Here is a 22,285-nt window from a genome sequence, read left to right as displayed (position 1 = left end):
CACAAAACACGTCAAAATACCAAAATGTATAGAATATGCAAATAATGGACATGTAGAGTGATTTTGATAACAAAAACGGACCAAATAATGGCCTTAAAACAGTGCAAAATCCGGGCGTATCAAGACGACAATCGAGAGGGTGAAGCAGGCTTTGATGAGGGTGGGGACCGCGATGGTGATGAGGTTTTAGGCTCGTCTTTGGTTCGCAATTCACTTGTGGGCAATTTGCTTGGCTCGGGGGATGCCTTTCGAGGCTCTGCTCTAGGTGGAGTGGCGGGAGAGCTGCTGCCTTTGGTTGTCAACTGCCTGGCCGGAGTCTTGGGTTCAGCTCGACATAGTGGTGGTGATGAGGTGCTAGATTGGGATGCAGGTGTTTGTTTAGTGGTCGTTGCTGGTGGTGGTGCAGCACCGGTTTGGGAGGGCGTACGGCGTGAGGCCGATGGAGGCCAAAATCGAGAGAATAACGACTTTCGATCTGCCATGAAGAGAGGGAGCATAAGTTTGTTTTTGTATTGAGATAGATTTTGATGATCAGCTAATACTATCTGGATATTTTATAACTTTTTGAGGTGCAAAAGTTGGTGCAGATGATTTCTTGGCCTTGTAGGGAATCAACTTTACTTGTCCAAAATCATGTCCAACTTTGGACCAAGTTTAGAATTTTTGTCCATATTTTCACCCTTCCATTGGGTTTTGCCCTTTCTTACACCACAAACTTGGTATCTATTCCTTGTACTACAAAAGATTATTCAAACTAAGCCAATTCTTATTGAATAAAATCAATTAATATCTCCCTCCCACAATAGAAGTCACATTTGGTGTGGATACGAGTTTTAAGAAATGTAAAGAATAGTGAGTTGAAAAAGTTAGTGTAAATGAGACCCACTTTTTTATATTAAAATGCAAGTTAGTGAAATGTGAGACCTATTTATCATTTATGGTAAATGTAAAATAGGACTCCTATTATGGGACAGACCAAAATGACAAAATATAACTCTTATCGTGGGCCGGAGGTAGTAATTACTTGGACAGTTTAGAAAGTCGAAGTTGGCAAAACTTAATCAAGAAAAGAACACAGAAAATTAATCCAACAAGCAACTGATTATGGGAAGAAACATTCTAATCTCAATAGCTTGCTTTATAATGATAATTAAGCCATCTATTCTTGAGGCATACTTCTCTGCCAAGAAGGTACAATCTAATTTTTATCTTTCTCATGCCACACATTCCACATATATGTCCTGTTCTCATTATGTGTTATCTAAGAAACTTCATACCTAAATTTAGTAATCATACTAGGAAACACAATACTGCAAGAAGCATGCTCATATGTTGTTTATTTGTGTTCCATATCTAGGATCAACAATGCAAGGGCTTCTACAGACAGTTCGATTTTGGACAACAAAGCGTCCGCAAGGTTTGAACAGTGCAAGGCCAGAGACAGGACTGCGCAACACAACGGTTGCAGAGGTGCTATCAACCAAAGGGCAAGACAAGGCCGGGTCCTGGCTTTGGTGTCGGACAGATGACACCGTCTATGATGCTGTCAAGCAAGTGAGTGAGTTCCCCCCATCTTTAATGAAATAACATGTCATGTAATGACGTATACTGATGAAGTGAAATATTGCAGATAGCTCAGAACAATGTAGGGTCTCTCGTGGTTCTTAAGCCGGGGGAGCAACATCATATAGCAGGAATTCTAACGGAACGAGGTAACATCGTGTAATTGTATTAAGACTCTAGATAAATACAGTAAATTGTAAAATGTTGCATGTCAAAACAGACTATTTGAGGAAGGTGATTATGCAAGACAGGTCCTCTATATACACAAAAGTTGGGGAGATCATGACTAACAAGGTTAGTGCTTTTGGTCTTGAAGATTTGATTGCCATTTCATCTTTTGACTATGAGATTTGGTTTATATTATAGGACAAGCTAGTGACAGTAACATCAGATACAAGCATTCTTCATGCAATGCAGCTCATGACTGGTACTTCCTCCATCCTAGAATCGTATTCCTTTCTAGGCCGTCCTATTATATACTTCCTCCGTCCGGCTTAAGATGACACGTTTTCCTTTTTAGTTTGTCCCAACTAAGATGACACATTTCCTTTTTTAGTAAATTTCTCTCTCCAATTAATACACTCAACCACTTTTTCTTACTCTTATTAAAATATTCATCTTTCTTTATCTCTCTACTTTAATACTTACACCCACCTTCTCTCTCTTTAATTAAACACTTTAACCAATAACTCCTAAAATCCCGTGCCGGCTAAGCAATGTGTCATCTTATCCGGGATGGAGGGAGTAGTTGAATCACTTTTTTATATGGAGTAATGAAAAACACTTAATTTCTCTGACTTTATTCTCTCGTTACTTTATTTGACTTCAATTATTTATTTTATTCTCATACTATTTTCTTCATTTATATGCTCCATTCGTTTCCCACAAATAGAAACTTTTGAAACGACATAGGGTTTTATACAAGTGTGTTAGTGGAAATGGTTTTACCTCCTTCGAGAGAAAGAAATTTCTTTAAATAGAAATTTTTATTTTTAGGAGATGGACCAAAAAGAAAATAGTCTGTACTTTTAAGGGAAGGGGGAGTAGTACTTTATTTAACTCCGCTTAACTAACAAAACACCCTTCCTTAATATCTGTATCCAAAAGAAAAGTGGGCCTATTTCATGTGTTAGTATTAAGACTTGATATTGGTGAAGAATATTAAAATAATATATATGTTGCAGAGAATCAGATTCGGCATGCCCCGGTTATAGATGGGAAGATAATAGGCATGATTTCCATTGTGGATGTTGTGAAAGCTGTAGTAGAGCAACAACATGAAGAATTGAAGCGACTAAACGAGTTTATCCGAGGATAATACTATTAAGCTCGTTCCATAAATTCATGTTGTATATCGATAATATATAATCAAATGTCTGGTTTATCATACTACAGTTAATATATACTCCCTCCGTAATAATCAGTGGTGGACGCATAAAAATTTATTGGCAGGGGCTAGACTGAATAATTTTAGACAATGCGAAAGTGATTTTTATTCAATTAAATTTTAGTTCATTTTAGTAAAGGTGGCTTAAAACAATCTAAAAATATCTCTATGTTTTTAAAATCCTGATTTTTGAAAATAAACTTATAACGAACTAAAAATTACTCTCACTTCTATCCTAATCTAAAGTGACAATTTAATGAAAAGACTATTTTGCCCTTTTTGGCGGGAAAACTTGAAGCTATTTTGTTTATCCTTTTAGTCATTTTAAGAAATGATAACCATTGGAAAAAAAAGAGGCAGAAATAATTGGACCAAAAATTGGTCCAATATAACAATGGCTTCTCAATCAAGATAAAACACATATACAAACACACACCTTCAATTGAATCTGCATTTTTAATTAATTGATTTACTGATGATATTATTTTTTATTGCAGCGTAGCAGAATTCTTAGAATCTAACGACAACTCCGACGATGGGTGTGACGAAGGCGGCAAGGCTAATGGAGGCGGGGCAGTGGCGGAAAGGCGGCGACTGGCTACGAGAAAGTGACGGATCCGGGGTGAGAGAGATAGGGGGAAAGGTGTGAAGACAAAAAAGAAGAGGAAGAAGAGAGAAGTACAACATCGGTGAAGGCGGCTACCAGGCAGTGCAGACTCGCCAAAATCGGTGAAAAAATGAGAAAGATGAAAGGGAGAGGATGGAAAAAAACTGGCGAGGCGGGTGGTGGTGGCGAAGGTGACGGCGGTGGTCGGCGAAAAGAGAGATGAGGAAAGGAGAGGGCGACGGTGGGGCAGCTGCCGGCCGAGAGAGTGGCCGGATCTCACCATAGCTAGGCTGGCGAATTCGGCGGGCGTGAAACGGGGAGAAAGAACTGACGAGACGGGCGGCGAAGAGAGCGCCGGTGAGGAACGAATAAGCCACTGGTCTGGCAGCGCCGATAGGGAGAGGAAGAGGGATAAATGGGCGAGCGATACTCCAATTTAGGGTTTAGAATAGTTTGTCATATAGTACATTATTTGGGCTTTAGTTGGGCTTCTAGAGTTTGAATTTTTTTTAATTATGTATGTATACCATAGAATTTAATTGGATTTTTAATGTATTTTAGATTATAGGTTTTATAGTTTATAGTTTACAGTTTAACTAATAATAGTATATAATTAATAAAATATAGATTTCTTGATTATGATTGTTTCTCTTGGAATTGTATACTCTTTTTTTAATTATTTTTTATAAAAGAATATTTAGTTATGAATTAAGAAATTAAATATTGATTGTTCCAAGTTGATGGATTACAATTCACACTTGATACAAAATTGTGCTTCTCCAACGTCACGCAATCCAACTATATACTACATGATAAACATTTATTGGAAGGAACAAATACATACTCCCTCCATCCCAGATAATTCGAGTCACTTTAACCGGGCACGAGTTTTAAGAATTGTAATGAAAAATGGGTTGAAAAAGTTAGTGGAATGTGAGTCCTACCTTTATATATTAGTTTTATAATAAAATATGAGTAGGAATGAGTTAGTGGAATATGGGATCCACTACAAAAAAGGTAAAAGTGAAATGGGACAAATTATGTGGGACGGACCGAAATGGAAAACTGGAACGAATTATCCGGGACGGAGGGAGTAGTAAATTAATACATTAGTTTAATTAAATATGTTGAAATTACTTATAAATATATATAATTTATAAATATATTTATATTTAAATTACTAGAAGTGCACATAGTTATAATTGAGTTGATTTTGTTAATCGAAACAGGTGAACTATTTATTCGTTCAAATAGTTTGGTTTTTTTTATTCTTTTGTAAATAGTAGTATTACATTTTTCTTTATTTGTATGTCTTATTCTATTTCATCCACACGTCCCCACTTTTGTTATTTCTTTTATTTTATACTACACTCATATCAAATATTGAAATAGCATACAATTATGTGCTAAAATAAGAAATGTTTCATTGAGAATGGGTTGAGAGAAATACAATTGTACAAATATTTTTTTATTGTTTATAATGTTACAAATACTTATTTTAATTAGTTCTTATTTGTAAATATATTTTATACTTATTTACTATATATTTTTTATTTTAAGTTAATATATCTTTATTATTAAAAAATTATTTGTCCTATGCATAGCACAGGTGTTAACACTAGTTACCTAAAAGTGCAGTTCTGCGTTGGACACTACATTTTCTATTGATTAAAAACGCTACAAGATATGTATGTTACGAATCTGAAAAAAACTCATTAAATATATGCAATGAAAAATCTTTTAGTTTAACAGATATGGAGTAATAATATACATTGGCGGGCACAAGAAGAAGGGAAAAGGGGCTTAAGCCCCTCCCAAAAGATATTTTTAATCATTTTTTCTACTACTGTAATTTTCTTGGTTGAAAATCTTGTTTAGCCCCTGCCAAAATGTGTCATTAAAGATTAACTTATTAAAAAGTGATTAGTTGGAAGGGGCTGAAATTTGAATTAGAGAATGAGAAAGTATCAACTATCAACAATGGCTGCCAATCGTTTGATGAAGAAGAAGCAAACCAAAGTTACTTAATTGGAGTATAAAATTATTATTTAAAGCAAATTCTTAATCCTTTTTCACGCTATTTCCCTCGCATGTTAGAGACACGTTTCATCTAGCATTCTAATTTCTTACATAGTTTTATCAATTTAACTTGATAAAATATATTTATTAAAAGATTTAAAATTTGTTTCCTCATTGGACCGCATTTATATTTAAACGGCTTATTACTTATTAGATGTTTTAATCTCTTATATAACAAGTTATTTGTTTTTAATATTAATAAGAGTGTCATCCTCAATTTGTTTCGATTAGAAATTTAGGAAGTACTTTCGCAAAAATGGTCAAAACTAAAAGATATTTCGTTTTTCATTAGTCCATTGAATTATTGAATTAATATAAATTTTAATCTATTTGTTATATATTAGTATTGAAGTGATCATTATCGAGCAGGCGGTGGTGACGGAATTGAGCATCAAGCGATTTTGAGGTTCTTGTATTTATAGGGTCGTGTATTAATCGTTACTCCTTATGAATTTATAAGGTCAACAACTATTAATATAATCTTTATGTTGCATCGTACAGGAAAAAAATATAACTGACTTTATTTTTAGGTCTATGGGTTTGTAACTGCTAATTAAACGCTAACTGCTATTTAAACGCCAAATTTGAATTTGTACATGACAAATGACACACTCCATTGTTGCGAATGTGGGCAGTTACAAATAATTATTGGGATATTTAATATTTTACATGGTGGAGTGCATGTATACATATGAAAACTGCCGTATAGAATTTCTAAATTTTATTTATAATTAATATATATAGAATAATTGCAATGGCAACAAAAACTTATAAATTATTTAAAATCAGCCCAAAACTCGCCTTTTATATATGTATATATTCATATGATATTATTTATTTATTTATTTTGAAATCTAATTAAATTACTTTCATAATTTATTTAAACTACCATATTCATTAAAATAACATACTCCATTTACTTGCAAATATCAATTAAAATTTTTAATTAATATTCAACTTAAATTCACGTGGTAATAAAAATATAAATATTGTTCAAATTAAATCCATATGATAATAAAAACATAAACATACTACTCCCTCCGTTCCATAGTAATGGAGGCGTTTCTTTTCGGCACGAAGATTAAGAAAAATTGTGTTAGGTGGGCTAAGTAAAGGGAGAGCAAAGTGAAAAATGAAAAAGGTAGAGAGATGAAGAAAAAAAAAATAAGAGAGAGTAAAGTAGGTGTGGAAAAATGTGTTGACTTTTACTAAAAAGGGAAATGACCCTATTACCATGGAACGTACCAAAATGGCAAAATGACACTATTACTATGGAACGGAGGAGGGAGTAGTAGAAAAAGAAAACAAAAAATAGAAAAAAAAGAATGTAATAAAAATGAAAATACTAAAAATAAAAAGAGTAAATGTCAAAATTGGTCCTAAACATACAGCCAGAATACGAATTTGGTCCAAAACATTTGAAATATTTATCGAAGTGGTCATTTGAAATCGTTGTCGAAGTGGTACTTTTCCGTAAAAAACTAACGGTCAACGCCTAATTAATATTTTTTAACTTAATTAATACACTAATGCATAATTAATTAAACAAAATTAAATCGGAATCTCTCTCTTCCTAAATCGGAATCTCTCTCTTCTTCTCTCCGGCGCTCAGCGTCGTCGCGTATTTCTCTCTCTGCTCGCTCCTCCACAAATCGTTGTCATCATGTGTTTCTCCGCATTGCTGCTGTCCGAGATCAAAACCGTCGTCGTCCACCATTTCTCTCTCTCAATTTTCTTTCTCGGCGGTCCGGCGTTGTTATCTCCGCCGACGCGGTCGCTTTTGCTGGAAAATGGTTTCGCTTTCGTTGCCTCTGCCTGCCTCGTTGTCTATCGAGCAGTATTGCTGCTCCATGACCTCATCGTCGCCGCTCTTGCCTCAGTCCAACCTATTGTCATCCTCTCTACGTCATCCAGCTCAACCATCAATGCCCTCTCTTCTCTCCCTCCTTAATCAATCTTACTCAAATTCATATTTTTCTCATAATCAAATTCATGTATTCTCCTTTTCGGGGCTTACAGATCTTGAGGCGGCATGTGCTGTTGATTTGGGGGCCGAGATAGGTGGCGGCGTAGATTTTTTAGAGCAGGGGACTCTATTTTGATTTTTTTTTAATTTTATTTTATGTTATTAAATTTTTACGCATCATTATACTAATTAAGTCAAAAAATCGTTAATTGGGCGCTGACCGTCAGAAATTATGCATTAGTATATTAATTAGTTTAAAAAATCATTAATTAGGCATTGACCGTTAGTTTTTTATGGAAAAGGACCACTTTGACAATGATTTCAAATGTTTAGGACCACTTCGATGACGATTTCAAATGTTTTGGACCCGATTTTCAAAAAGTGAATGTTTTGGATCGAATTCAGACTATATGTTTATGACCAATTTTGACCTTTACTCATATAAAAATTATGAAATTGGTTTGAACCAAGAACCTTTAGGATTTACAAAAGCACATCTAGACTAAAAATTAATTTTGTATTGAAATCCGACGAATTTATATACTCCATCCGTTTCTTCATAGTTAAGTCATTTTTCCATTTCGGAAAGTTTCTTCATAGTTGAGTCATTTCTATATATGGTAACCTTTTTCTCTTTCTTACTTTACTCCCTCTTACTTTATTCTCCCTACCTTTTCCTCTCTCTTACTTTTTTATCTATTTATTTAACACACCCAATATTCTTTTCTAAAACTCCGTGCCAAAAAATTTCACCTCAACTATGGCGAAACGGAGGGAGTAGAAAGAAAAAAAAAATCATTACATGCAAAACTAATTGTTACCCGTCTAACTGACGAGCAATATTAGAGTTACAAAACTATCTATAAAATAATCTCTCAAACAATGCAAAATTTACTTCTCCATTCCGAATGATTATACAAAAAAGTTTATACTCCCTCCGTCTCTAATAATTTGTCACCATTTGACCCAACACAAGTTTTAAGAAATGTAATAAAAAGTGGGTTGAAAAAGTTGGTGGCATATAAGTTATACTTTTACATATTAGTTTTATAATAAAATGTGAGTGTGAATGAGTTAGTGGAATGTAGGGTCTACTACCAAAAAATGGTAAAAGTGAAAGATGACAAATTTTGAGGGACGAAAGAAAATGGAAATATTTGACAAATTTTCAGGGACGGAGGGAGTATTAATTTTTAATTAGTTTGCAAATCTAACTTTAAGTATGAATTATTGAGACTTTTATGTTTTTTTAAAAAAAATTAATTTTTATATGTAAAAATTTGATTTTTATAACACTATATAGCTGTTAAATTTTGAAATAGGATAAAACGAAACTCACTACCAAGCAGGCATGTGGGTTCGCAACCACTTCCCATTGGTCGACAAAGGGGGGACGTGGATGAATAAACCCTTCCCCTCCATCACTTGTCCAAAGAGTATTTGAGGAAACAAATAGCTTGCAATGCATTCTTATCCCATCTTATCCCCGTAACCACCCAAATACCAAATGAATGATTAATAGCTAGTGCGGGACAGACTTGCAAGAATGGCCAAAGATCTATACACACCACTGCCGTATAATTGCAACACTTCTCTTAGATACAAGTGTGAGACCTTGGAAGTTGGACTTCTGGCAGGACAGTGGGTTATGCCCCTCCCCATTAGTGGACCACTACGATTGAACACCCTTCACAATATTGTTGGGTCGGGATGTGGGAGGCCCTTGGGGTTGGGGTAGGGGTGTCGAAACGGGTAGCGGGTATTGGGTACCCGCACACCCAACCCGATACCCGTCGAGTATTGGATACCCGCTACCCAACGGAAACGAGTAACGCGTCGGGATCGAGTAATCAAATTTTTAGTTTTCGGGTGTCGGGTATACCCGATATCCACTCGGGATACCCGATAATCCCAAAATATTACCCGATTTTAGTTTAGTATTTTATAATTTTTAATATAATATAATTTTAAAATTATCCCGGCCAATTAATTACTCAGATTTCAATATATAATTCTTTTTCTTTTGTCCTCTATTATGAGTAAAGCGTGTTTTTTAGCATACAAATACCAATATTATAGATACAGTAGCATATGTATTCTATTAATTTATAAATTAGCATATGCTACACACACATGCATAAAATATACAGACTACATTAGCATAAATATTACTTATTAAGTTATAGATGTTCAATGTCTAATAATTTGTGGACTTTTTTATGTTTATTAAAAATGCGTCAAAAAAATACTAACATTATTAATGAACAAGTTGATAATAATGCAAATAATAATAATAATAATAATAAATATTTTCAAAACAAAAGAAAATATATTTTCAAAAATGTGGTGAGCAACAACACTAACAAAATGTTGTGGGCTTCCATATGATGAATGCAATTTGATTTATATATATATTGGACTCAGGGGTTATTATTTGTGTGATATATATAGTGGATTACACAATGGCACGCCACTAATCAACCCCAATATGAGACAATGAACAAATTATAAAGTTAAAAAAAATATTTCTTGTATCATCAAACGATATATTGCATACATGTGATAGATATGATAGCTTTGTGACGGGGATTAATCATATGCTATTTTAAATATGCCAATATAATTAAAAGTACTATAAATATAAGAAAAAAATACTCCAGTGAGCCCTAATTCTCACACATCCCTCTCTTCCGCCGCCAGCTGTCTCTCTCAACCTAAGGAATTCACAGGATTTATAGAATTCCATTTCCACACAATTCTTTCTCAACTATCCCTGCATCCCATGGAAGAGGAGATGTCAAAGGAAGTACAAGTAGATCAACCTATTTTCTCAAGGATACATTTTAGTGGATTGACAGTTGGATTATCCTATCAATTTGTAATCCTTGTTTACTTATCGGGATGGGCAGCATTGGAAATATTACGTTTATCAAGTGAGACGGCAAACATCGGAAAGACAACTCTTGCCATAAGGTAATAATGTTCAATAAATCTCAAGACTGATGAAGTATGAATTTATTATTGCTCAATGTGTTGTTTACATGAATGAAACTTGATAGTTGTTAAAGTCATTTCATGAAACTTTTGTTTTATGAAATCTCAACAGGGGAGCTTTCCAAAGCTTATCTTCGTAAGTATGAAGATTGCTAGCTCGGATTTTAGTTTTAAAGTTGCAATCATCATTGAAATATAAAATGTTTCCTACTATAATTTTTGTTGATCATTCATCTTTAATGAGTTGAAGTCAGATTCCATAAACTCTCAACTTAGCTATAGTGTTTCTCGTAGCTTAATTAGCAATATTAGAGCATCCACTATAGGTAGACACTTTTTGGTGGACAACTTTTTTTTTTTTGTCCATAGCCACTTTTTATTTGTCTACAGCCACAAAAAAAAGTGTCTGCAACAACAGTGGACACTTTTTGGTGGACAAATTTCACTTTATTTTATTTGTTATATATTTTAATTCAATTACAATTAAAATTATCGGACTAAAAATAATTAGAAAACGAGATAATAATAAAATTAAAAAGTGTGATGAGACCAAATATTCGTTGTTTTAATGGATACCGGAAAATTACACAACAAACATTTTATAAAAAAAAACATATAAAAACAAATAAAAACACCGCCACCATCTACTCGGTGGCGGAGTCGGAATCCTCTGCCTCTTCTTCGTCGCCCACTCCCCCCGGCGCCGCCGCCCCGCCCCCGCCGCCCCCGGCGTCGCCCCTGGACCAGTCAGCCCCAGATCCTCTCTGATCCTACACATGAGCTCATAGTATATCGTCTTGGTGATTGGGTCGGTGGCCGACTCGTAGAAACGGCGGTTATCTTGCAGTTGTTTCATCAAATGCACATTCAGGTTCTGTTCAAGATCACATGGGCCCCATGGTCCACGGACTGAGCTCCAGAAGGCGCCTGCGCGCTGCGCGATCCAGACCCGGGCGCTGAGTAGCGGGAGGAACCTGCAGACATTCGGGCGCTGCGGATACTGACCTTCTGCCCCGGAGGGCGTGAACGCCTAGTGTGTGTCAGAGGGCTCCTCCGTTTGGGCGTCGTTGAGGTTGATTGAGTGTCTGTCGCTGCTGCTGTTGTAGTTCCCGGCTCTGTTGCATCTATTGCGCTTCGCCCAATGACTTTCAGTCTCCTCTGCACAGATGGACTTGAATTTCAGGCAGTTCTCGAGAACGAGAAACTCCTCCCACTGGGTGAACTTAGGCTTATATAGCGCGTTGTATTGGGACACAAACAGAGCCTTCACGTCGGCTTCGTTGCGGCCACTCTCAGCGTTGATAAGGTTGTTGCCGTAGATGCCCGCGAACTTCCTGGTGGGTGTCAGAATCCTCCCAAACTTTTTCCGGATCTGTTCCGCGTCACGCGGTTCCAGGCGCCTCTCGGCTTGAACTCATTGTAGGTTAACAAAACGCGCTTCCAAAAGCCAATCTCGGTCTGATCGGTGCCAACACAGGGGTTTGATGTGACGGCATCCCATGCCCTCGCCACGGCAATCGACTCGTCTTTGGTGTAGTGCCCGCCCCGACTTGTTACCGCCGACTCATTACCGCCGCTGACTGCCATCCCCGTCGCCGTCGCCGCCGGCCCGCTCCCCCCACCGCCGTCGCCGCCGCCTCTCCCCCCACCGCCGTCGCCGCCGGCCCTCCCCCCACCACCGTTGCGCCGCCTCTCCCACCACCGCCGTCGCGGAAGATCTCGTCGGCCGGGGTCTCCGGCCAGGCCCGGACTCATCGGCCCATCATCATCTCGCTCCGGTGTGAACCTATCGAAATCAGACAAAGGAGATGCTGGGTGCGGCTGGAAAGAAGTGAGAAGGGGTATCTGGCCGCGGATGGTTGGGCGAGTCCATAGTGGGTCGATAATCTCCAATTGCCGAACGACCCAAATTCCTCTGATGAGAAGATTGACCCCGATATTGGCTTTTGTTGCCACGGTGGGGATGTCGGTGACCACGACTGGAATGGCGGGGGACTGGGACTCGATCCCCACAGCTGAGATGGCTGGGAAGAAGGATAGTATCCGTATCCCGATTCTTCCGTGCCGGGTGAATCTTCGTCTCTCCCGTGCATTTGGTATAAAATTCTAGGGTTGTGAAATTGGAGGTGGAGTGAAAATGGGTGTGGAGTGAAAAACAAATTGGTGGGGTATTTAAATAAGCCAAAAAAAATAATTACAAATTCGAATTAAAAAAAAAAAAATTTCAGAGCTGGCGACCGCCGCGCGGTTTCGCCGCGCAATAGATAGGCGCGGCGGCCGCCGCGCTTCTCTCTCCTCCGGCCCGTCCTCGCCGCAATCGCGGCGAATGTCCGTCCACCCCAACAAATTCGTCCGCCCCCGGGGCGGACGCCTCCTCCGCTATAGCCCGCCGCGGCGTAGCCTCGAACGGGGCGGCCGGCGCGCCGCCCCTATAGTGGATGCTCTTACATCTTAATTTCGTACCACCCTTTACTGTACTTGCCCATTCTACTTTTCCTGACCAAACAAAATTAAGATATGCCATAACTGAAATTATTGTGGGATTCAAAATATACGTAGTAGCCTTCATTTATAACATTTTTTTTGTTTGGACTTTTTTTATACTACCCCTGTATCCCACTAATTGGCAACGTTTGACTGGGTATGGGTTTTAAGAAATGTAGTGAAAAGTGAGTGGAAAAAGTTGGTGAAATGTGAGTCCTACTTTTATATTAAAAAATGTGAGAGTAATGAGTTAGTGGAATGTGAGGTTTATTACCAAAAGTAGTAAAAAGTACGAGTGTCAATTATTTAGGGTCAAACGAAAAAGGAAATTGGTGTTAATAAATGGGAAAAAGAGATAGTATTACAAAATAGGGAAACAAGCCAGAGCATCTCATGTCTATAAGAAACACGCGAGAGTGTGAGGCGTCTCGCTATACGCGAGAGTGAGGTGCGTGTTTCTTATACATGCGAGATGCTCATGCGTCACTACCCTAAATATTCCAGTTGCCGCTATTCCTTCCCTTGTGTGACTGTTCCTCCATTTTGTTTTAGTTTTCCAGGTAAAGTTGATGATAACCCATTCCCATTTTAAGTGTTACTCCCTCCGTCCCAAGGAAGATGACCCCTTCCTTGGGCGGCATGACATTTTATGCAGTTTTATTTTGTGTGTTGAGTGGAGAGTAAAGTAAGAGAGAAAAAAGTAAGAGATAATAAAGTAGAGATAAAGAGGTTTCCATTTTAAATAATGGGTCATCTTGGTTGGGATAAACCAAAAAGGAAAATGGGTCATCTTTAATTGGACGGAAGGAGTATTAGTTAATATTTGACCCTTAAAATTTCAATTATTATGGCTATTTTGCGTATAACTTTGTTGAATATAGAGATTTAGGGGTTGAATATGGATGGATTTATAATTGTTGGCTATTCAATTAGGTTAAGATTTATGGTTGAAAGTTTTTGACATTTGCTCACGATATATTTAATTTCGTTTAATTATGGTTTTTTCATTGAATATAGGTTTTGAGTCTTAAATATTGATTTTGTTGAATATAAATTTTTATAGATTAATTTTTGGCAAGCTCGGTGTGGCTGCACTAGGAAACAGCCGCTGGCTTTTTGAAAAGGCGGTTACTTCAGTTACTCAAAGAACTGAGCAGTTAGAGTAGCTCTTGTATAAGAGTGTGTATGTGAGGTCAAGAGAGTGAGTTAGTCGGTTCATAGTGACTGAAGATCAATAAATTCCTTTAATATTTTTGCAAAAAAGATTTCTTCCTTTCATTCTTTTGGTTTTGCTTCTTTGATTGGTCGATTATTCAATAAGGATGATCGATAAAACTTGAGATACCGGTGGCTATATGTTTTTTAAAAGGAATATTCTTCCTTAAAGACTAAGCATCAATATAATATCTTTTTTCATCACACATTGATTGTGATGTTCAAAAGAAAAAAGAAATTTGACATGTCTGAACATGATTTGGTAAGACATATTCAACAACTTCTTAAATAACTTCATAAATATTTTTTCATGTAACTTTTTTTTCATGTGGAACAGATAATATGATGAAACATTCAAAATTTATTGATATTAGTTACAATATTGCGGAAAGATATGTTCCATCTGGACCTCAAAGAGAAGAAATTGGACAAGTTGGCAGATGTAGTTCAGCAATCTATAGTCAATTTTATAATAGGGCTACAACTGACAACAAGAACGACTGCCTATCTATATGATCCGCCAAATGGATTGCTTGCCAAAAATGTGTAAGCTGAATAGATCTTTGCTACTGATTCAGTTTGTTAGTTTAAACTCCCTCCATCCCATTATATGTGATACATCCACAGGTATTTAGGTAGTGGTGTTTAGTGGTTAAATGAATCGATAATAGAGTAGGAGTGAGAAAAAAAGTAGAAAGAAAAAGTAGGAGTGAGAAAAAAAGTACTCCCTCCGTCCCAAGGAAGATGACCCCTTCCTTGTGCGGTACGGGATTTTATGCAACCTTAGAGAGTAAACTAAGAGAGGGAATATAGTAAAGATAAAAGGCGTTTCCATCTTTAGTGATGTACAATCTTGATTGAGACAAACCAAAAAAGAAAGTCGGTCATCAGTGAATCAGTGGGATGGAGGGAGTTAGAGAGATAGAATATTGTTAGGAAATGTGTCACTTATAGTGGAACGGCCTAAAAAGGAATATGTCCCACTTATAATGGGATGGAGTGAGTATATTTCAGTATTAATCTCTATTTTTCAGCTAAAGATGTTAATGTCAATCGGTAGCAATGTTATGGATGGCGTATGGCGGCTTACGGCGGTAAGCCAAAAAACCGCCACAGGGATATGGCGTAGCGCTATAGCGGGATATGGCGGTCGATAAATTAATTAATAAAATATTACTAATATATGTATAGATAAATTCAAAAAAATAAAAAATACTGAAACAGTTAATAAAGCATAAAGTCATAAGCAATTATATATTATGCCTATAATAATAAGTCTTAGTTCAACAATTAAAATATAAAGTCATCATCATAATGAGGTAGAAGTTTCTTTTCTTTTCTAGATATGGATGTGGTTCTTTAGGCTTTCCTAGAACTTGATGAGGTAGAAGTTTCTTTTATTTTCTTAGACCTAGACCTAGACCTAGTATAAGTGTTAGGCTCTCCAATGTTTGACGACTTGACACGGTATCCCAATCAAGTGAATCTCCATCAAAAACCATATCATTGCCTTCACCTTCACCTAGTATAAGTGTTAGGTTCTTTGGGAGAGAAGGCGCAGCTAGTGTTTTTTGGGAGGGAATCTGATAAGAACAAAAACCCTAATATTTTACTAATTGGGTCGGGTTTGGGCTGGGTTTAAGGGTAAAATAAATTTGGGCCGAGGATTTGGGGCAACCCAACCAAAAATGACGCCATATCTGCCATGGCGCCTCTTTCGTGGCGGCAAATGGCAGTCGCCATTAAAAAGTTCCATGGCAGCATATCAGTATGGCGTTTTTCTTGAAACCCGCCATGCAATGGCGCCACGGCGGCGCCATAGCTGATATTTAATAACATTTATCGGTAGTGGTAGTTGTTCCTATGTCAACAACACTAAATTTAAATAAATTGATGATATTACACTACAAAAAAACGGTGTTTGTCTAGCACATATTTCCGAGCACCAATATGATTGATTCCGTGTGTGAAACTGTAATTATTTGGTCGATTCCTTTCAAAGCATGAGTTTCGATGTTGAAGCATAGAGCTCAATTTTATTCATGAGCTTGATGTAATGTAGCTTCACTTGAGTCATCACTCTTTGTAACTTTTGACCTTAATAGGAATGCTACTGTCTTTGTGAATTTTTTCTCTATTACATTTTTTAGCTTGTGTGAAACTGTGTAATTATTGCTCTGGATTTTGTGAATTTGGTCGATTCCGTGTGAAACTGTAGTTGTTGTTGTGGCTTTTGATCTATGTCATGAGGTATTGAGGTTGTGTTTTTTGGTGGGATTTTGCTTCTCCCACGGTGTCTGATGTGCCAATTCCTTTTCCTTGTCTTTGATCTATGTCATGTAGCACCTATACTTAATGGGGATTCCTCAAAACTATAGAGAGAGAGGTCACCTTTGAAAAGCATGTTGTTTTACTCTTGGATGGCCTTCTCCTGAACAATGTTATTAAATATCAGCTATGGCATCGCCGTGGCGCCATTGCATGGCGGGTTTCAAGAAAAACGCCATACTGATATGCTGCCATGGAACTTTTTAATGGCGACTGCCATTTGCCGCCACGAATGAGGCGCCATGGCGGTGCCATGGCAGATATGGCGTCATTTTTGGTTGGGTTGCCCCAAATCCTCGGCCCAATTAGCAAATAAGATGGCCCAAATTTATTTTACCCTTAAACCCGGCCCAAACCCGACCCAATTAGTAAAAAAATAGGGTTTTTGTTCTTATCAGATTCCCTCCCAAAAAACACTAGTTGCGCCTTCTCTCCCAAAGAACCTAACACTTATACTAGGTGAAGGTGAAGGCAATGATATGGTTTTTGATGGAGATTCACTTGATTGGGATACCGTGTACGGTTCTTATCAGATTCCCTCCCAAAAAACACTAGTTGCGCCTTCTCTCCCAAAGAACCTAACACTTATACTAGGTGAAGGTGAAGGCAATGATATGGTTTTTGATGGAGATTCACTTGATTGGGATACCGTGTACGAGTCGTCGGACATTGGAGAGCCTAACACTTATACTAGGTCTAGGTCTAGGTCTGAGAAAAGAAAAGAAACTTCTACGTCATCAAGTTCTAGGAAAGCCTCAAGAACCACATCCATATCTAGAAAAGAAAAGAAACTTCTACCTCATTATGATGATGACTTTATATTTTAATTGTTGAATTAAGACTTATTATTATAGGCATAATATATAATTGCTTATGACTTTATGCTTTATTAACTGTTTCAGTAGTTGATATTTACATTTTTTATTATTTTTTAATTTTTTGAATTTATCTATGCATATATTACTAATATTTTATTAATTAATTTATCGACCGCCATATCCCGCTATAGCGCTACGCCATATCCTGTGGCGGTTTTTTGGCTTACCGACGTAAGCCGCCATATGCCATCCATAACATTGCTCCTGAAATTATTCAGTGAAAAGAAACATCAGGAGAAGATGATATTATGTAAAATGATGAAGTGAAACCATTCGGATGTTCTTAAGAGAACTGTCAAGTTGCTGCTCCATGTTCTGCAGATCTTTCACGCTCATCGAGTCCAGATCTTTAGCTCGTGTTTATTTTGTTGAAATAGCAAGAAAATGTAGGTGACTGGTAATAGATATATATATCCTAAATGTACCATTTCTCATTTGCAAAATGCACGTTTCTGCAAATGAATGAAGATGTTTTGGTGTTATTTGATTCTTTTTTCTTTCTCTAATTATAGTTACATTTGATATCCATATATGTACTTACTTTCCTTTCAAAGCAAAATCCAATAGATAAAATATCAATATTTCTTGTATTATGAATTTGTTTGAGCTCTAAGTTTCAGGTGCTTTGCACAATGGGATCATCAGATAGTAGCTTCAATAACCTGCTTCATCCTAGAGCTTTCGTCGCGTTTAGATAATGGACTATCTCATAATCATGGTTGATTTTCCATTAATCAAAACTTGCTATTGCTGCTGATTGATGCCATCATCTGCTTGAATTTTTTTTTTTCTGATTTTGATGCTCAGTTTGTGTCGAATCCTCTGTTTTCCGACTTGATGATGCGAAGAGATAATAAGTGATTGTTGTATTCCTCAGCAAGAAAATGACAGTAATGTTTGGGTGATATATGTGATGTCAACATTACTATATTGTTTTTCTTTCTTCATGGCTACTAAAGAGTACTAATCACATGCTCCTTTCTGCCTTTTCTGTGGTAGTTATTTAATTGTAGAAATGAGAGGGTCATCATTGGGACGCTCAACTACACACTCCGATGGCTCACCACCACTTGGTCCTTTAAAGTTGTTGGACGAGAACAGTGAGGAAGAGTATTCAACAGCCCCTAACGTTGAAGGGGAAGGTAGAGATGCAGCTACTAATAATGCAAAAAAAGTAAGAGGCCGCATATAATTTTATGCACTCATTATATTATTTTAAGTTACTAATTGTATATTAATCTGTATTTTGTGTCCAACTGGTGTAGTGGCCAACATAAGCAATAAGTCTTCCAAGCACATAGTTGACCAGGGAGGACACTGCCAAACAACACTTTCAGATCAATATATTGAACATTATTGGAAAGAATTTCAGGTCAAATTGTGAATTTTATATTTATAACTCAATTATCATAAATTATTTAATACTTTATTAATTTGAGAAAGATGCAAATTGTGAAGCTTATGATCAAGTGCTATGCAAGGAAGCTTTTCGTAATCAGTGCAAAGCTAGATACGGCGATTCCATGGATTATAAAAAAAACAATGAAGAAATCGGCCTACTTCACGGATGCCCAGTGGACGACATACACCAATGCCTGGAAGCTTCCTGAGAATATCAAGGTTTCTGATAGGTGCCTCGAAAAATCGAAGACAAGGGCGGGAGACGGCCTTTGGAACACATTGTAATGGTTGTATTCCATTTGAAGAGAGAGTTGAAAAAATGGTAAAATTTATATTTTTCTAGTTTAATTTGTTTACTTTTTTAATTATTTTTTAAATCCTTTTTAATGTTGTTTGTAGAACAAAAAATTCACAAGGGATGGTTTCGCAAAATGCCACTCAGATTAATGTAAGTGTTATCTTAATTTGACTAATTTTGGGCTTTTGATCCCTATTTGGTATTTGAGAACAAAGAAAGATAATGTGCATAGGCTTGAAACCTATCATTTAGATGGCTCCATTCTGTAGCTTCTCTTCCTTTTATATGCATGCTAGTGCTATTAATAAACTTAAGGGTCATGTTCTGCTTTCCTAATTATTCTTCGTATTGTTTTGGTTAGTTCATACTGTCAAAACCCCACTGCATTAGAAGATGTATGATCTCACAATTATCAAGCAACAAAGAGTAAAGAGTAAAAGTGTATGACAGAGAAAGGGAGAGATATAATTGGGGGGGGGGTTCTCATTGTACTAACTATACTTCTCAAATTTCAATGTTTTAATATATGAATGCTACCCTTCACCCCTCTTCCCTGCAATTCTGAGTGCTTGATGAGCATTTTCATATTAGATTACTTATGATTTTCATAGTGCTTTCTGAGCATTTTCACATTATATTACTTATGATTTTGCAAGTACATGTGCTAAAATATGGATGTTTAGGTCAATGTAGTTGGTTCTAAATTTGCAGTTAGATATGTTACAGTGTTTCAGAAAATAAGTGAACTTTGATTGGAAATGAAAGTTGAAACACATAATATGGCCTTTAATTTATTCTTGAACTGGAACAGAAGCATAGATGTGCTTGTGTTTGTGTTGTCACTTTGGGGTGGAAGATGATGACGACGACTCTACTTGACTATCATCGCATTTAACTTTCTTGATTAGTTGAGCTTTGCCGTTGTGGTTCACAACCAGCATGTTGCATCGGATCTTCTTGACTATCATCGCATTTAACTTCCCTGCAATGTTTTAGCATCTAATTTTTGTTTGCTTGTTGGAAGGATGATATTGTGAGAAGGGCTGAAGAATTAAGAGCCGAAGGGATAGACGATCCGGATTTAGATGCCATCTTCTTGAGCTTCATGGGAAGGTGAACAAGAGAAAGCAGATTCCAGGTGTAGGAAGTGTAACAAAATTATACTTCCCATCAGCTACTTCAGCATATGCATCTAGGCGTTTGACCGGCAGTGACCCTAGGAAGATGGACGAGCTCTATGAGCATAGACTTCAAGAAGAGCAGGAGCGAATGGAAGCCCGGTTTGAAGAGAGAGTTAAAAAGATAGAAGAAGCGTCGGAGAAGAAAATGGAATTGATGAAGGAACATATGCAAGAACACATTAAGACCTTATTTACTGAAAAATTTGGGTGAACTATATAGATATAGATATAGATTAATTTTGAACTCATGACCTTGTGAAACAATTTAATCCGTGATTTTGTGAAACAATTTAATTCTCGCAATCCATTTGGCATTTTAATTTTGTTTATTTCATTCATATTTTTAATTTAATGCCATTTTAATTTCATTGAATTAACAATTTAAAATCAAGCTGAAGTAATGATACAAAAAAATAATGAAAAATATGAAAAAATCATAGAATTCCGAGCACTTGTGTGCTTGGAATATTACATTGCTGAAATGTCCTTCCCTAGTACAGCCAAATTGTGCTAGCAGTCTTAAAGCGAATAACTCACACAGGTGCTAGGAAGAGAATGGAGGTGATAGTGCATTGCATTTCCGAGTAATTCTTGTGCTCGGCCATTATACAAAGGAGTTGACCATGTTTGCGAGCACCTGAAATGTGCTTGGAAAAAATGGAGTATTGCTCAGAGACGTGCTCAGAAATAATTCCGATAGAGCAAATGGCCAACACCCTAATGTGCTCGGAAAACCTTATTTTTCCTAGCACTATGGAGGTTTTCCTAGCATTTTGGTGCTAGCTAATTGTGTAGTGTTAATCGAATGGTTTATGATATTTTCTACTACAGTTTATATTGACAAAAGATTTATTTTATAACGAATGCGTATGATGATATAATTTCCAATAGTTATTATTGTTTTATTCACATGATAAGGGAGTTAATCGATATAAGAAACATATAAAATGTAAGCTATTCGCAATCAATTGACATATTATAAGTACTTATTGACACTGAATCTGCAAAGTCGACATTACTGAAATAAATCTTGAAATTTAAAAGCACAACTATTTCCCCTTGAGTTTCTCTTAATTTTAACACAATTTCCGGAATCGTAATTCACCATTTCATGACACTTTCTGTAACGAGTAAGAGGTTTATTTGTCGCTGCAATTGCCTCCTCTTTGCTCGACTAAGTCCTGCTGCCGGAGGTACTTCAAAGTCCCTTGGTCTTAACCACATCTGGAGGATGAGCAACTATAATTTGAGGTGGAGCAGCACCATATACATTCTCGATCCTCTGGTTTTATCAATAGACGACAATCCAGTATTAACGCCACCAAAATGATTTTCACCAAGATCATCCAAGCTCACCTTCACATCCGTCGTGGCATACTCGACCGCCAGACCAACAGCCAGTCGCAGTGCCTCCGCAGTGTTGTACACTTCCGCCGTCCATCACACAGCCGCCACTGGGCGTCAAGCCCGAGCCCTTACTGCGCCTTCGCTTTGACGGCTACAATGCTCAAGATTGGATTCATAAAATCCAACACTACTACAATGATCAGTACATGCCGCTCCATGACCGTTTATACCTAACCCAATACTTGTTTGATCATCCGGCATCGGAGTGGAGAGAGTACTGGGAGGAAACCAATAAAGGCAAAGGTTGGGACGAATTTTTAATTGATGTCAGACAACGATTTGAGCCCGATTCACATGATGAGTACGTAGGGCGTCAACCAGCCCTACACCAAACCTGCCAGACCGTGGCCGTCGTGCAAGGAGCCTCCCCTCGACCAGCCAGGACATCCACAACACAATGTCGCCGGTGCAGGTGCAGGATATTATCTGCACAGGGCCACCACCGCCGCTCATGGATCAAGAGAGTTTTGAGGCAAATAGCAGGGATTCCTCACCTC

The 22,285-nt window shown here is 37.2% G+C and overlaps 2 protein-coding genes across 4 annotated transcripts; both read left to right on the top strand.

Annotated features, from left to right (window-relative positions):
- The first annotated feature begins 1,320 nt into the window (after nt 1-1,320).
- On the top strand, nt 1,321-2,961 carry LOC125186113 (CBS domain-containing protein CBSX3, mitochondrial-like). Its single transcript, XM_048082471.1, has 5 exons — nt 1,321-1,554; nt 1,631-1,712; nt 1,784-1,857; nt 1,930-1,990; nt 2,748-2,961. The coding sequence occupies exons 1-5, from the start codon at nt 1,330-1,332 to the stop codon at nt 2,879-2,881; spliced, it is 576 nt and encodes a 191-aa protein (XP_047938428.1). The 5' UTR covers nt 1,321-1,329; the 3' UTR covers nt 2,882-2,961.
- Nucleotides 2,962-10,263: 7,302 nt separating this feature from the next.
- Nucleotides 10,264-20,710, top strand: LOC125202585. Of its 3 annotated transcripts, none has more exons than XR_007173123.1 (6): nt 10,265-10,575; nt 14,633-14,841; nt 18,501-18,675; nt 18,767-19,224; nt 19,302-19,350; nt 20,225-20,710. XR_007173123.1 is itself a non-coding variant. In XM_048101013.1 (3 exons), exons 1-3 carry the CDS (start codon nt 10,385-10,387, stop codon nt 18,776-18,778), a joined length of 378 nt encoding a protein of 125 aa, XP_047956970.1. In that variant the 5' UTR covers nt 10,264-10,384; the 3' UTR covers nt 18,779-19,224. The 3 variants fall into 3 exon arrangements, 1 of the variants encoding a protein (XP_047956970.1); XR_007173122.1 differs by lacking the exon at nt 14,633-14,841 and having other exon boundaries at nt 10,267-10,575; nt 18,767-18,873; nt 18,960-19,224; XM_048101013.1 differs by lacking the exons at nt 14,633-14,841; nt 19,302-19,350; nt 20,225-20,710 and having other exon boundaries at nt 10,264-10,575.
- The last annotated feature ends 1,575 nt before the right edge of the window (nt 20,711-22,285 follow it).

The sequence above is a fragment of the Salvia hispanica genome, chromosome 1, assembly GCF_023119035.1.
Source record: "Salvia hispanica cultivar TCC Black 2014 chromosome 1, UniMelb_Shisp_WGS_1.0, whole genome shotgun sequence".
NCBI lineage: Eukaryota > Viridiplantae > Streptophyta > Magnoliopsida > Lamiales > Lamiaceae > Salvia > Salvia hispanica.
Note: the sequence above shows the minus strand (reverse complement) of the source record. Positions and strands in the feature narration are given on the sequence as shown.

Coding starts and splice junctions, on each gene's coding strand:
- LOC125186113 (XM_048082471.1), top strand. CDS start 1,330: ATGTTGTTTATTTGTGTTCCATATCTAGGATCAACAATGCAAGGGCTT. Junction 1,713..1,783: donor AGGAATTCTAACGGAACGAG/GTAACATCGTGT, acceptor ATGTCAAAACAG/ACTATTTGAGGAAGGTGATT. Junction 1,858..1,929: donor GGGAGATCATGACTAACAAG/GTTAGTGCTTTT, acceptor TTTATATTATAG/GACAAGCTAGTGACAGTAAC.
- LOC125202585 (XM_048101013.1), top strand. CDS start 10,385: ATGGAAGAGGAGATGTCAAAGGAAGTACAAGTAGATCAACCTATTTTC. Junction 10,576..18,500: donor AAGACAACTCTTGCCATAAG/GTAATAATGTTC, acceptor TTTCTGTGGTAG/TTATTTAATTGTAGAAATGA.